The 13,463-nt window shown below is 40.8% G+C and overlaps 2 protein-coding genes across 3 annotated transcripts; one reads left to right on the plus strand and one right to left on the minus strand.

The window, feature by feature from the left end:
* Nucleotides 1–15: 15 nt before the first annotated feature.
* Nucleotides 16–11,310, plus strand: nnt2 (nicotinamide nucleotide transhydrogenase 2). Of its 2 annotated transcripts, none has more exons than XM_077713577.1 (22): nt 16–204; nt 1,475–1,640; nt 2,310–2,539; nt 2,609–2,808; nt 2,983–3,070; nt 3,157–3,245; nt 3,527–3,714; nt 3,783–3,916; nt 4,048–4,239; nt 4,671–4,821; nt 4,969–5,130; nt 5,490–5,600; nt 5,685–5,830; nt 5,915–6,110; nt 6,830–7,063; nt 8,085–8,245; nt 8,605–8,784; nt 8,901–9,060; nt 10,093–10,174; nt 10,251–10,369; nt 10,617–10,732; nt 10,973–11,310. In XM_077713577.1, the coding sequence occupies exons 2-22, from the start codon at nt 1,511–1,513 to the stop codon at nt 11,117–11,119; spliced, it is 3,216 nt and encodes a 1,071-aa protein (XP_077569703.1). In that variant the 5' UTR covers nt 16–204; nt 1,475–1,510; the 3' UTR covers nt 11,120–11,310. The 2 variants fall into 2 exon arrangements, with proteins under 2 accessions (XP_077569703.1, XP_077569704.1); XM_077713578.1 differs by lacking the exon at nt 16–204 and adding an exon at nt 1,304–1,394.
* Nucleotides 11,311–11,484: 174 nt separating this feature from the next.
* On the minus strand, nt 11,485–13,413 carry dtwd1 (DTW motif tRNA-uridine aminocarboxypropyltransferase 1). Its single transcript, XM_077713579.1, has 5 exons — nt 13,256–13,413; nt 12,473–12,702; nt 12,210–12,347; nt 11,871–12,129; nt 11,485–11,795 (listed from the first exon to the last, which is right to left on the minus strand). Exons 2-5 carry the CDS (start codon nt 12,689–12,691, stop codon nt 11,545–11,547), a joined length of 867 nt encoding a protein of 288 aa, XP_077569705.1. The 5' UTR covers nt 12,692–12,702; nt 13,256–13,413; the 3' UTR covers nt 11,485–11,544.
* Between the last annotated feature and the right edge of the window lie 50 nt (nt 13,414–13,463).

The raw sequence follows: 13,463 nt of genomic DNA on the forward strand, positions 1-13,463 counted from the left end.
TAAATAGTAGGGTAGGGTTGGAGCGGTTCAGACAGTGGAAGGTCGTTTACAAGTTAATGCGCGTGCGTGCGTGCGCTCGCGTGGGTGTGTGCGTGGCCAAGCAAAGCCAGGCGCAGGTTTGACACTGGTGTGGAGTCTGTGAGCTGTTTCTGACCAAGACTGAAGTTGTTGATCTGTTGATCCCGGTGGAAAACTTTCAAAAAGGCAAGTCTGGCAATAACGAGTCAAGATCCATACTTGAGTTTGTAGGTCAATCAATGGCAGCACATTAGAGCTGATTGTCATTCACTTATTTGACCTCATTGGTGGAAAGCAAACAATTTCTGTTCAACAGACTTCATTTAAAAAAAAGCACACAAAAAACACTGTTAAATGCATGTCATTTAATCTACCAAAATGTGAACATATTTTAAACAAACCATTTTTTCCACTGTGCAGTTTTTTTTAAAATGTATCTCTAATTTAGTTGACGTAAAATGACATATTTTGCTTCGGTCAGTATTAATTGCAATTGAGTTATACAGTTTGGCTCACAGATCAATTTGCAAGCAAAAAATTATTTTATGTACATAATGAATTATAGGGATGTCCCAATCACATTTAATACAGCAGTATTTTTAATGACCTGAGAAAAATAAATCTCAAATATAACTTTTTGTTTGCACATTTGTTTCAGTAATGTAAATCTACATATGATAAATATATGTTTTTAAGATAGTCTGTTGAGACTTTCCTGCCAAAAAGCTGCATTTTATAGAAATCTGAGTAGTGTATGTTCTTCAGCTGATCATAATACAAAAAAGCATCCCAAAAGTTTTTTTTCTTGACAATATAAGAGAGCATTAATTTATTAGGTGTGAATAGCACAAGATCATGTTAGTCTTGAACAATCAGACAAAACTCTATAATTATGACATATGGGGAGGGTGTTTTTTTTTAATGTCTGGTTGTGAACAAGTTAAAGCAATGAGTCCACGGTCATTAAACAATTAATCAAATTTAAACTTTTCTAATCATGCTTCCTCCTCAATTCACTTTTTAGGTCATTGTGCTTTCTCAGTATCCACACTGTGTACACATTGTATGTTTGTGTTATGTTCCAAATTACGTGGCTGTCCTCAGATATCCCCTCTTAACCCTAAAAAATTGGAGGTACCTGCTCAACTTTCTCTGCTTCCTGCCTGCCACACTTGGCTTTTGCGCCGTCATAATTCCAGATCTCGCGAACAAGCCAACGTGTGTGAGATCAGACCAGAGACCTGTGAGAGTGTGTGTGTGTGTGTGTGTGTGTGTGTGTGTGTGTGTGTGTGTGTGTGTGCGCTTGTGTGTGTCCTGTAGAGCTGAAATGTCACGCTGCCAGTTCTGCTAGGTCTTTTGGAATAACCACATCCAAGGTGTGTGTCATTACGATTGAGGCTTCAAGATATTTATCAGCAATTTTTTTTTTAATATAGAATGTGAATCTGCTTTCCAGGCCGAGAAGGAGGCACCGAACGGACCCTGTGGAGCCATGTCGACCCTCCTGCACTGCATATCCAGCTCGTCTCTCACATTACTCCAGCGCGGCGTCACTAAGAAGATAACAGTGAGGCGTAATTTTAGGACCTTGCCTGCGCTATGGGACCAAAATGTCAACAAAGGTAGGGAAAACTTAGTTTTAGTCAAAGCTAAGTGCGTTGAATGTGAGAGGTCAGATAAAGGTGACCTGTATAAACTTTGCTTTGTGGACACTTCTCACTAAATAATGGGTCGTGGACTTGTGAGATCTTGTTGTGTTTCTGTTTGAGGGTTTAAGCAGAAGTGTGTTTTTTTTTTTTTTTTACTTTTTTTTAAGTTGCCATACTCTGCTATCTGCTTCGGAAAGTTGTGGGCCTGAGCCACGCTGGCTGCCAGCCAATCACCTGCTAATATTGTAGCTATGGCAGCGAGGTCACGGTGCCATTTATGGAGAGAAATGTTAACATGACACCCGTCTCAGCCATTCATACGTAGCTGTACTACTCAGAGAAAGTACGTATAAGCAGTATATCTATTGTCTTAAAAGTGCCTCCCCAAAACAGGAACCCCAAATTCGGCATTCTAATTTAAGAGGATTTTTTTGTATTATTATTATTTCTGTTAGTAATGCAGAGAACAATGTATTTGAAAACCTTAGTTTAAAACTGGTAGCTTGGTACCCTTTCAACGGCAATGTGGCAAAAATAAATATTTCAAAATAAATGAAAATGTTTTATTTTAGCTGTAATTGTATTTAACTGTATTTAAAATGAAGTCGTGAAATACAATCAGTAGTGCCTTCTGATATTCAGGTGTACTCTACAAGGAGCTGGTGGTTGGTGTCCCCAAGGAGACCTTCCAGAACGAGCGGCGTGTGGCGTTGTCCCCTGCCGGCGTGCAGGCGCTGGTTAAGCAAGGCTTCAGCGTGAAGGTGGAGAGCGGAGCTGGCGAGGAGTCAAAGTTCTCTGACCAGCAATATAAAGATGCAGGCGCTAGCATCACCGATGTCAAGGGAGCCCTTGGATCCGACCTGGTCCTCAAGGTTTGTGGGTAGGGAATGGAAATCATTTTCCCATTACACAGCCATTAACACACTTGCATTTTGCTGCAGGTTCGTGCACCCAGTCCCAGCGAGGCCGACCTTATGAAGCCAATGTCGACCCTGGTGAGTTTCATCTATCCAGCTCAGAATCCAGAATTGATGAAGAAGCTGTCTGAGAGGAAGAGTACAGTGTTGGCCATGGATCAAGTGCCTAGAGTCACCATCGCGCAAGGCTATGACGCACTCAGCTCCATGGCCAACATCGCCGGGTGAGAACCGAGACAAATCTAATTGACTTCATTATTTACCCAATCACAATGTAATGCTATCCAGTACGATTTAGCCTTAAAATAAATGAATTGTCTACAAAGCTACTATATACATTTTTCTTTACTCTTGCCACAACATAATTACTACTGATGACATGGATTCTTTTTCTTTAGATACAAGGCTGTAGTTTTGGCAGCTAACAACTTTGGTAGGTTCTTCACTGGTCAAATCACAGCAGCAGGAAAAGTACCACCAGCCAAGGTAAATTCTACATGGAAGGGTTGGTCTAAGAGATTTTTGGATGTTTTCTCATTCCACCTCCGAAAATATGTGTTTTATTTCTTTAGGTTCTGGTAATTGGAGGAGGTGTTGCTGGTTTAGCAGCTGCTGGTGCGGCTAAATCAATGGGAGCCATAGTAAGAGGATTTGATACGAGGTACAAATTTGGAATGTAATATGAGACTGAGTATCATCTTTATAGGAATAGTCCTGTATACTGGAATTATTAATTCATTTCTAATAATATATTTTATTTATACAGCACTTTCACTCAAAAATGCATCATATTTGTGAAAATAGAATAGCATCAATGAAATGACAAAAAACAGGCAGAGAGAAGTTGTGGAATAGATGCTCAAATGGCTTCATGAATGTACACTAGTCTGTGGAATTGAACTGGATGAACAGATTTTCATAAAACTGTTTGGTATCTGTCAGACCTGCAGCTCTGGAACAATTCAAGTCGTTTGGGGCAGAACCCTTAGAAGTGGACATCAAAGAATCTGGCGACGGGGTCGGCGGTTACGCCAAGGAAATGTCAAAGGAATTCATCGATGCCGAGATGGCTCTGTTCGCCAAGCAGTGTAAAGAGGTCGACATTGTCATCAGCACTGCCCTGATTCCAGGTCAGTCATGTCGACCCTGGTTCTGCCTTTTTTCCCCCTTCATCTCATATTTAACATACTGCATTCAGGAAAGCGGGCACCTATTTTAATCAAGAAGGAATTTGTGGAGTCCATGAAAGATGGTTCTGTGGTTGTTGATCTGGCTGCAGAAGCAGGAGGGAATATTGAGACCACCAGGCCTGGCGAGCTTCACATTCATAAGGTGAGTTAGATTTTATTTTTCCCACTCGCATTTTACTAAACAATACTTTACCTTAAGACTGTAACCACTTTTGCCACCCCTCATTAATATGTTATTTTAAATATTTTGGTTGTTTTGTTTTCCTTAATAAGAATGTGACGCACATCGGCTACACGGACCTCCCAAGCCGCATGGCCACCCAATCCAGCGCCCTCTATTCCAACAACGTACTGAAGCTGCTGAAGGCTATCAGTCCCGACAAAGATTACTTCCACTATGAACCCAAAGAGGATTTCGATTACGGAACAATGGATCATGTCATTCGTGGGACGCTAGTGATGAAGGTGTGTTTGATTAGTAATCTTTAGCTCTGCTGGTAATCGTTGTGAGATGCTTTCATGCTGGGGGAGATTACCAAACCAATATAGAACGTAAAAACTCTGTTCAACTTTGTATTGCTCTTCAGAAAGAATGTTTTGAATCCCTCAGATTAGTTTTGCAGAAATCTTGCGGTTTCACATTATTTACGTATGGCAAAACACTCAACCTCAATTTTTGGGATCAGTTTCACCGTCATTAATCTAGGCAGTGCATCAGAAAGAAAATGTGTCTTCCAAAGCCACTATTACGATATTCTTGATTGCCTTTTGTTCATTTTAATTTGTAAATTGCTGTTTTGATTACAAAATGTTTCTCTCTCACGCAAAACTACTATACTGACTTTTATTGGTTTTATTTTGTCATCTATTCTCACACTATTGCATGTCTTCCACAGGATGGACAAAATATGTTCCCAGCACCCCTACCGAAGACGTCTCCCCCACAGCCAGTTAAACAGAGATCTGTGGCTGAGTTGCAAGCTGAAAAAGTAGCTGCAGTTTCTCCTTTCAACCGCACAATGACAAATGCTGGCCTCTACACTACCGGTCAGGAGAACAGCCGTGTCAACCTTACTCATTCGTTACTATTGGCTGTGACAGAAGTCCAATCCATTGGAAGCTGCAAGGATTGGCATTGGGGGAAAAAAAGTAGAAAAATCATTGATGGCTATTGTGCTTTTCTCCCCCCTGTAGGTCTGTCTACCTGTCTAGGCCTGGGCCTCATTTCCCCCAACGCCGCATTCACGCAGATGGTGACAACTTTTGGACTGGCTGGAATTGTGGGGTACCACACGGTGTGGGGCGTGACCCCTGCACTGCACTCTCCTTTAATGTCTGTCACAAACGCCATCTCAGGTGACATTTTTAACTTGGCTCTTGATATTAACCTTTTAAGGACAAATGAATATTTCTGAACATTTAAAAAAAAAAAAACTAGAATCTTTGAGTCCACATATGTGCTCATCACATTTTTGGGTTTTGTATTTTAGGGCACAATATTAACAGTTCATATACAAGTGTGGTCCACATAAGTGGACAGCAGGTCTCAATTCTAATTAGTTAATATTAACTATTATTATTCAGTATTTATTTTATATATTCATATGGGTTATGTGAACAAAAAATATAACAGATAAAGGGTTCAAGAGTGTTCACATTTTGAAATCATTTGTATATTGATTGTTTTCAGCTATTATTGGTTTGTCTTTCAACAGGTCTAACTGCCGTGGGTGGTCTTGTTCTGATGGGAGGGGGTCTCACACCCTCTTCCTTGCCCGAGAGTCTCGCCTTAGCTGCTGCTTTCATTTCCTCCATCAACATTGCTGGTCTCACTTCTTTTAATTTAATGTAAATGTTTTGTTTCCGTTCAATCAACCCGCTAAAATCTGTACATTTTGTTCAATTTCCAGGTGGTTTTCTCATCACCCAGCGAATGTTGGACATGTTTAAGCGTCCCACAGACCCCCCTGAGTACAACTACCTGTACATGTTACCAGGGGCTGCATTTGTTGGTGGATATGGTGCATCTGTGGCCGCTGGTTACAACATTGAACAGGTGAAAGGAAACATCATCATCATCATCATAATAATATCCTTTTTCATTCACTGGTTTCAACTTGGATGTCGATGCGGTCTTTAGATGATGTACTTGGGCTCCGGATTGTGCTGCGTCGGCGCGTTGGCGGGCCTTTCCGCTCAGCGCACCAGTCGCCTTGGAAACGCACTGGGCATGATGGGAGTTGCAGGAGGCATTGCTGCCACCTTAGGGGCACTCAAACCCACCCCAGAGCTGCTGTCGCAGATGTCATTGGCGATGGCCACTGGAGGGACTCTGGGTAGGTCTCCTCTTTGGACAAAATTGGTGTTTTGCAGCTATAACCTTAATTTATTTAGTTTTCCAGTGTAATAAATATCAGACAAAAGTATTACTATACTATGAACCAATCGTTGATCCACCATTATCCATAACAAAGCTTCCTATTGAAGCACCTGACAGACTATTGGACAAAAGTTGAAGCAAAAAATATAATACTATATTCAGTGAGTGAGGCAGCACATGTGCAGCCATTTTTATCATTGAAATATTAGTCCTTGTCAGAATTGTATGAATCAGTAATGATCAAAAGAATTCTCATACTTATACAAGTTTATTTCTTACGCTCGCGTTTCTACTTGCATCCGTTTGTCCTGTTCTGCACGTACAAAAAAAAACACAATCATATCATACTCTTTCATCACCATCCCTGAATGTCGTACCCATGCTTTAAAACAAGAGGATGATAAATGATGCTTAACACAACCCCTCTTGCTTTGACAGTTTTTTTATTTGTTACATTTTTCCAGAGGAAGTGACTTGCTAAGACCAGTGACTAAAATGCACATTTGTCTATTTTTGCCCTTTTGAAGTTCAGGCCCAATTTGTTAGGATGAGATAACAAAAAACATGTGACTGGTGTGTTTCCTCATTCTTCTTTGTAGTGAGTAAATGTTGACAAACTTGGCCTATGTGCATGAAAAGGCTCGATATGATGACTACATCTCTGCTGCAATGCAGGTTTGACCATCGCCAAACGGATCGAAATCACCGACCTGCCTCAGTTGGTGGCAGCGTTTCACAGCCTGGTGGGCCTGGCTGCAGTTCTCACCTGCGTCGCCGAGTACATGATCGAGTTTCCCCACCTGGACACTCACCCGGCCGCCGGCGTGCTCAAAACTGTGGCCTACTTTGGCACGTACATCGGAGGTGTCACCTTCAGTGGATCGCTAGTTGCTTATGGCAAGCTACAAGGTTTGTGCTTCACTTATTTTACATCTTTGATTAAGGTTTGAGGTTTTTGTGTGGTCCTTTTGGGGATGTAACATAATCATCGTACTCTGTTCAGGATTGTTTGTTCTTGATTGTGTCCTTGATTATTCCAAAGCCAAAATAATCCTCAAGGAAATCCGTGTCTGGAGTTTTAGTTTTCACGCCAGTCACATTCGCTTATTTTAACCCTCGCATACAGTTCACTATTTGCATTGCTGGTGATTGTATGTTATCTATAATGGAAATGGCTATAAAAGTAAAATTGTTGTTAAATAACTTCACCAAACAATCATTAATGAAGGTTTCAGAGAAACGTGTAGTTTATTTTATTTTTTTAAATGTAATTTTATTAATTCTTTCACTGTTTCAAATTTAGCTCTGACTCTTCAAAGACCAACAGGTGCACCTTTCACTTGGAACCTGTGTAAATCTGGACAGTTCTCAGGATACTGTTACTTCTATTCTAGAATTCTGCACATACACAATTTTATGGCATGAACAGTATCACCGTTTTTGAGATTCCATCATTTCTCTTGATTTCACTCGCATTAATACATTTTAAATCCCCTCTAACTGTTAACTTATTGCGTCCCATTAAAGGCAATAGACAATCGGCAGCTGTTAAAAGGAGCAATGTTTTAAACGTGTGGCATGGAAGGGTAGAAAAACACCCAAGAGACAAAATAGTCTGTCTATACAAACTTTGAAGTACTTAAAGAAAAGTCTTCATATTTCCGGATGGAAAGATGACATTAAGAGTGTTTTCATTGATGTCAAATGTCCAAAATGACCAAATTGGAATGATCAGTATTTGAGGTTCTGTAAGAGCACATGCGAAACTTTCTGTCTGATTCCTGAGAGGGTGCAGTTGATTAGATGATCCCAGTGTTTATAGACACTGAAGAAAAGATTGTGTTTGACATTTTCTTTCTTTAAGTGGAACAGAGAGAAACGCCAGTGCCAAAACTTCTTCAAGATTAAATGTGGCTGACTGCTCTTGTAGGGATGCTGAACTCTGCGCCTCTCCTATTGCCCGGACGTCACATGTTGAATGCCGGTCTGATGGCGGCGTCATTGGGAGGCATGGTGCCCTTCATGCTTAGCTCCAGCTATGCCACTGGAATGGGATGCCTCGTCGGTGTGTCAGGGCTCTCCACAGTGATGGTAAGTTTCACTTTAATTACTTGACTGTGTTTACATGTGAATTCAATTCTTATGCTCTGTGTACTCATTCCAGGAACGTGCATGTTGGTTTAATTATGCAGTATTGTTCCTTTTAATAGCCTCATCTCAGGGGGAAGGGGTGGGACAACTGAGAAGTGCCAGTGGCAGGATATAGTGTCACAAATGATTATTTCCTGGGGGATGACGATCTGCTTATGTAGAAATGATGTTATTATGGGCTTACCCTTAACTAGGCATTTTCAATTAAATGTACTTCTGTGGTCCTCAAGATTAAGTTAGAAAACATATTTTTTTTGAAGCAACATTGCTGTTTTCGCTTTAATTTACTGTTCCGTCAGGGCGTCACACTGACAGCAGCCATCGGAGGTGCAGATATGCCGGTTGTCATCACTGTATTGAACAGCTACTCTGGTTGGGCACTGTGTGCTGAAGGATTCCTCCTGGACAACAACCTCATGACCATTGTTGGTGCTTTGATTGGCTCCTCTGGTGCCATCCTTTCCTACATTATGTGTGTGGTGAGTACACAAAAATACACCCACGTTGCACTTGAGTTGAAGTGCAGACGGCAGAAACTGCTGGAAAACCAAATAACTGATAACTCCTTGATGATTCAATTTCCGTTTCTCCCTAGGCGATGAACCGTTCCCTCCCTAATGTGATCCTGGGTGGCTATGGCACTACCTCCACAGCGGGTGGCAAACCTATGGAGATTGTCGGGACCCACACAGAGGTCAACGTTGACCAGACCGTTGATATAATCAAGGAAGCCAATAACATCATCATCACGCCAGGTACCAAATACTTTTGAATGTATGCAGCCAACATATGCTTTTCATCCATTAAAGTTGTAGAAATTAACCCAGAAGTTTTCACATTATCGAATGTTAAATAACAGATTTTAATGCCCAAGGTGAGCACAAAATTAGTGATTTTGTTTATTTACTCAGGTTTTGGGGATTAAGTGTGTTGTAATTCTAGGTCAGTTCCAATGCATCATTTTTTTACTCCATTGTCATGCAGAACATTGAACTGAACATAGCAAATCCAGTTAAGGGTTACAATTGTACAGGACATGACAAATGTATTGGACTAACAAAAATGTTTAACTATTTGAGTATTCTCGACGAGAATAGATATCCAATTTATTCAAACTGGGAAGGATAGGATGTGGTTGGTCCTGTTTTAGAACCATGAAGTTAATGCACTAAACTTTTGTGCACAACACTAGGGGGTGCTCAATACAAATGGAAATCAGTTTTAAAAATTTGCCTTTTTGTTAACCAGTCCCAAATTTGACAGAATTGTATTTATTTTCAATCTACAATCCCTGTAATGTAAAACCCTTTCATATGCATCATAGAGATTCGACTGAAGCATCTTTTTAAGATGAGCCATATTGACTGAAAGTCAGTCAAACCAATTTCCATTTTGACCGATTGATTGGCCTCCCTTGGACTATTTTGAGGACAACCCAGCCTCAAGTTTTCAGCATCTTGGAAATACTAGTCAAGTACGATTCCGTCAAGGTCACTCATAATGTCTCTTCCTTCAACCACAAACAAGAACTTGGGTTACACATGGTCGCTATTTTCTATGCAGTTTTTTTGAACAACCAAACTATGGACAGATGTGTGTTCCAACATCAGGATTTGATTAAAATAAACGGTGTAATGTACAAGTTTAATAAGATCGCTTTTTATTTCTTCAAAATTATATTTTTTTTTCATTTTTAAATTGCACTGTGTTACGATACAGACAATAAGATCATAATTAGTGTTTTTCGGATAATTAATCTTCATGTGGTGCTTTTCGTCTTTATTTAGGGTGGGGATTGTGTGCAGCAAAAGCCCAATATCCCATTGCAGACATGGTGAAGATGTTGAAGGAACAAGGCAAAAATGTCAGGTAAAAGTCTGCACCAGTGCTTCAACATTTTCTTGTAATGGACAACTTCACAAATGAGGTGACATGTTTTCCTCAGGTTTGGTATTCATCCAGTGGCTGGTCGTATGCCTGGCCAGCTGAACGTCCTTTTGGCTGAAGCTGGTGTACCATATGACGTGGTCTTGGAGATGGATGAGATCAATGAAGACTTTCCAGGTATTCCCCCAGATTTAAATACCTCAGTAAGAAACTGATTATCGTGTTGACAACAAGTCTCAGCTCCCTCCCACCTTTTACTTTGATCATCTTCTTGTTGTTTTGACACAACAAGGGTTTAAACTCAACAACACATGGTTGTGTTTATAACACTGCTAAGTGGTGCATGGGAATTTATTATCAATCATCTTCAGGGTGTTTGCTTTTTGCGTGTGTGTGATCATTAAATGTGATGTAAAACTTGCAGAGACGGACTTGACGCTGGTCATCGGCGCCAATGACACGGTGAATTCTGCTGCTCAAGAGGACCCTAACTCTATTATCGCTGGCATGCCTGTCCTGGAAGTGTGGAAGTCCAAACAGGTGAGACTAGCCTTGGATTTGAACGATACTATAGATCCATACTATTGACCGCAACAAAAGTCCAATCAATTTTAACTAGTTTTGACAATAATATAATGTTATTTTCTTTATACGAGGCTGGAACAGATCAAGTTTGACAGTGAAAGGTGTTTTACGTTAAGAGTGTGCCCACGGAGCATATTAAACAACCATTTTAACTACATTTGGCATTGAAATGATCTTATCTAACGTTTGTTTCAGGTGATCGTGATGAAGAGGACCTTGGGTGTAGGCTACGCCGCAGTAGATAACCCCATTTTCTACAAGGCCAACACATCAATGTTGCTGGGAGATGCCAAGAAGACGTGTGACAGCCTCCAAGCAAAGATTAGGGAGGCAAATAACTAGTAGCCAGCACCAACAGACTAAATGGTAAAAAAAAAAATTTGTTTCTGACCCCAGCATTGTTTTTTAGGGTATTTCTGTCTAGATCATATTAAATGGATGAGCTTAAGATGTACAATAGTAGTTACAAGGTATTGATGGAGAGAATGCGAGGCACCTATGTACTGGTTTGTAAATAAAATATATTTAATTAATGACTGGCTTGGCTAACATGACAATTCATTGTATATTTTCACTTACAGAAAGTTTCAAAGACTTTTGTTTGCAATATGTTTGGTAGTTATCGTGCCAGTCTCACCTCAGTAAATATTTGTACACTGAAGTTTCATCTTATAGAGAGAGAGATGCATGCCAGTGTTAATCAGTCATTGGAAATCATTAACATTTATTGCATGAGGCTCAGGAAAATGTTTCAGTCTGGGACAAAATCAAATGGTGCTCTTTTTGGCTTTACAGTCTTGTTTTGCCTCTTTGGACTTGTTGACAACAGTGTGTAGGTAAGAGTAAAAGAAGAGAAGATTATCATATTCGCCACTGTACTCCTGAGCAAGGTATTGCTCGTGGAAGTCTTTGAGGAAATAGTAGATGGCTTCTATCGTGGCTAGGTATGTGTCTGGTTTGCCCCTCTGAGAGCGCCAGAAGCACGTTTTCCTTGTCTTCAGCTCTACTTGGAGTAGATCTGAAAGGTGACAGTACAGTGTGGTGATGTTAAACTCTTAGCCTCTAAAACAACAACAAAAACAACTTGGAGTACCTTGCAGTCTCTCATCTGTGCTAATTTTATTGGTCTGGTTCCATGTGCTGTCGATGAAGACCACCCTCTGTAAGAGATGCGGCCTTGATTCCGAGCCTTTCGTTTCATCTGGAGGCCCTGACCCCAGATCTTGCGCTGCATTTTCTATTTTCCGTCTCTTTAACCGAGGGCCATGTGACCTGCTGTCAGTCCTCTCGCGTAAACACTGCATCATGTCTTGTACTGTGACGGCACCTGGACTGGGAAACACCAACACGACCTGGTGGGGGGTGAGAAAAACAGACAATTTACATTAGGGTATGTTTTAAGCTTGAAGATCAAAAGATGACTACAACTCGCCTTGTCTTGATCATACTCTGGAATGCAAGGGTACGTGTAGATAGTGATATCGTCGGGCGCGAGGATCTTGGCATGAACGGCCGTGCTCTTGCCATCTGTCTCGTTGGGGTGCTTAATGATGTCGATCTTCAATGGAAGCTAAACGCAGACGACATTGGTAACCGCACCAAACGCACCACTTCATGAAATTGACACTATATCTACCACAAGGACTTGAACTCAAGGCTAAAAAGAACAAACAATCCCAAACCTTTTCTACTGACCTTGACAATGGGGATTTCTTGCAGGCTGACGTCCACTAATAAGCAGCATGTGTAGCAGAAGAACATCCTTGATCCTCCGCATTTTGCACATTTTGACCTGCCCCTCTGCTGCACTTTCTCCAGCACTGCGTGTGATGCCAATTTTAAGCCTTGAAGAAGCGGCTTGGGCAGCACGTGAGCCCGTGTGGAATCACTGCATCCTTCTTCCAAGCTGCTCATGTTTGCTCCTGCTAAATGTTCAAAGTGCAGAGGAGACTGTTATTAACTGTGCAACAGACACACATCCTGGCTCATGTTAAGAAATGGTCCTTTAAATTTTTAACACTGCACTGAATGAGAAATGATGGTCCTTTTAGTCAATTGAATACATTGATTGCCTACACAACTAGAACACAGGCACTAACTATAAGTTGCTTATTAGTACAATTTACCACTCATTTAGTAGAGGAGATGGACATGCACTATTGGTAAATGAGATGGACATTAACATAAATATCTCTTTGAGAATTATATTATTTTTCTCACTCAGCCATGCACAGTCGTAGAACTGCAATTGAGGAAACAGTGAGGTAAATGACTGCAAGTGTGACAAAATGCGACAATTTTTGCACTCCAAAACCAGATGGCATTCCATAATATAATCGCAGGTGTAACGTTAAACCACGTGTAAATGCTTCCAAAGAAACATCTGTGCACATTGACACAAAACTGGCTCGCTATTTGCAGGCGAATGCAGATAAACAAACGTTTGCTATTCTGGGTGCGATCAAGTTTTTTACTTACTGGTTACATACAACAATGATTTAGAAGATGGGGAAAATAAGGTCCAGATAGTTTTTAGCAGCTCCTTCCACTCCAGCTAACGCATTTCCATGTTATTATTAGAATTAAATAGACCTCCGGAACACGCAGAAATACACGTAAAGCTGCCGCCATGTTGGATGTGGAATTTTGCCCCATTCTAATGTTTGTGCAAACTCTACGTTCCATG

Source organism: Stigmatopora nigra, chromosome 3 (assembly GCF_051989575.1).
Source record: "Stigmatopora nigra isolate UIUO_SnigA chromosome 3, RoL_Snig_1.1, whole genome shotgun sequence".
Lineage (NCBI taxonomy): Eukaryota > Metazoa > Chordata > Actinopteri > Syngnathiformes > Syngnathidae > Stigmatopora > Stigmatopora nigra.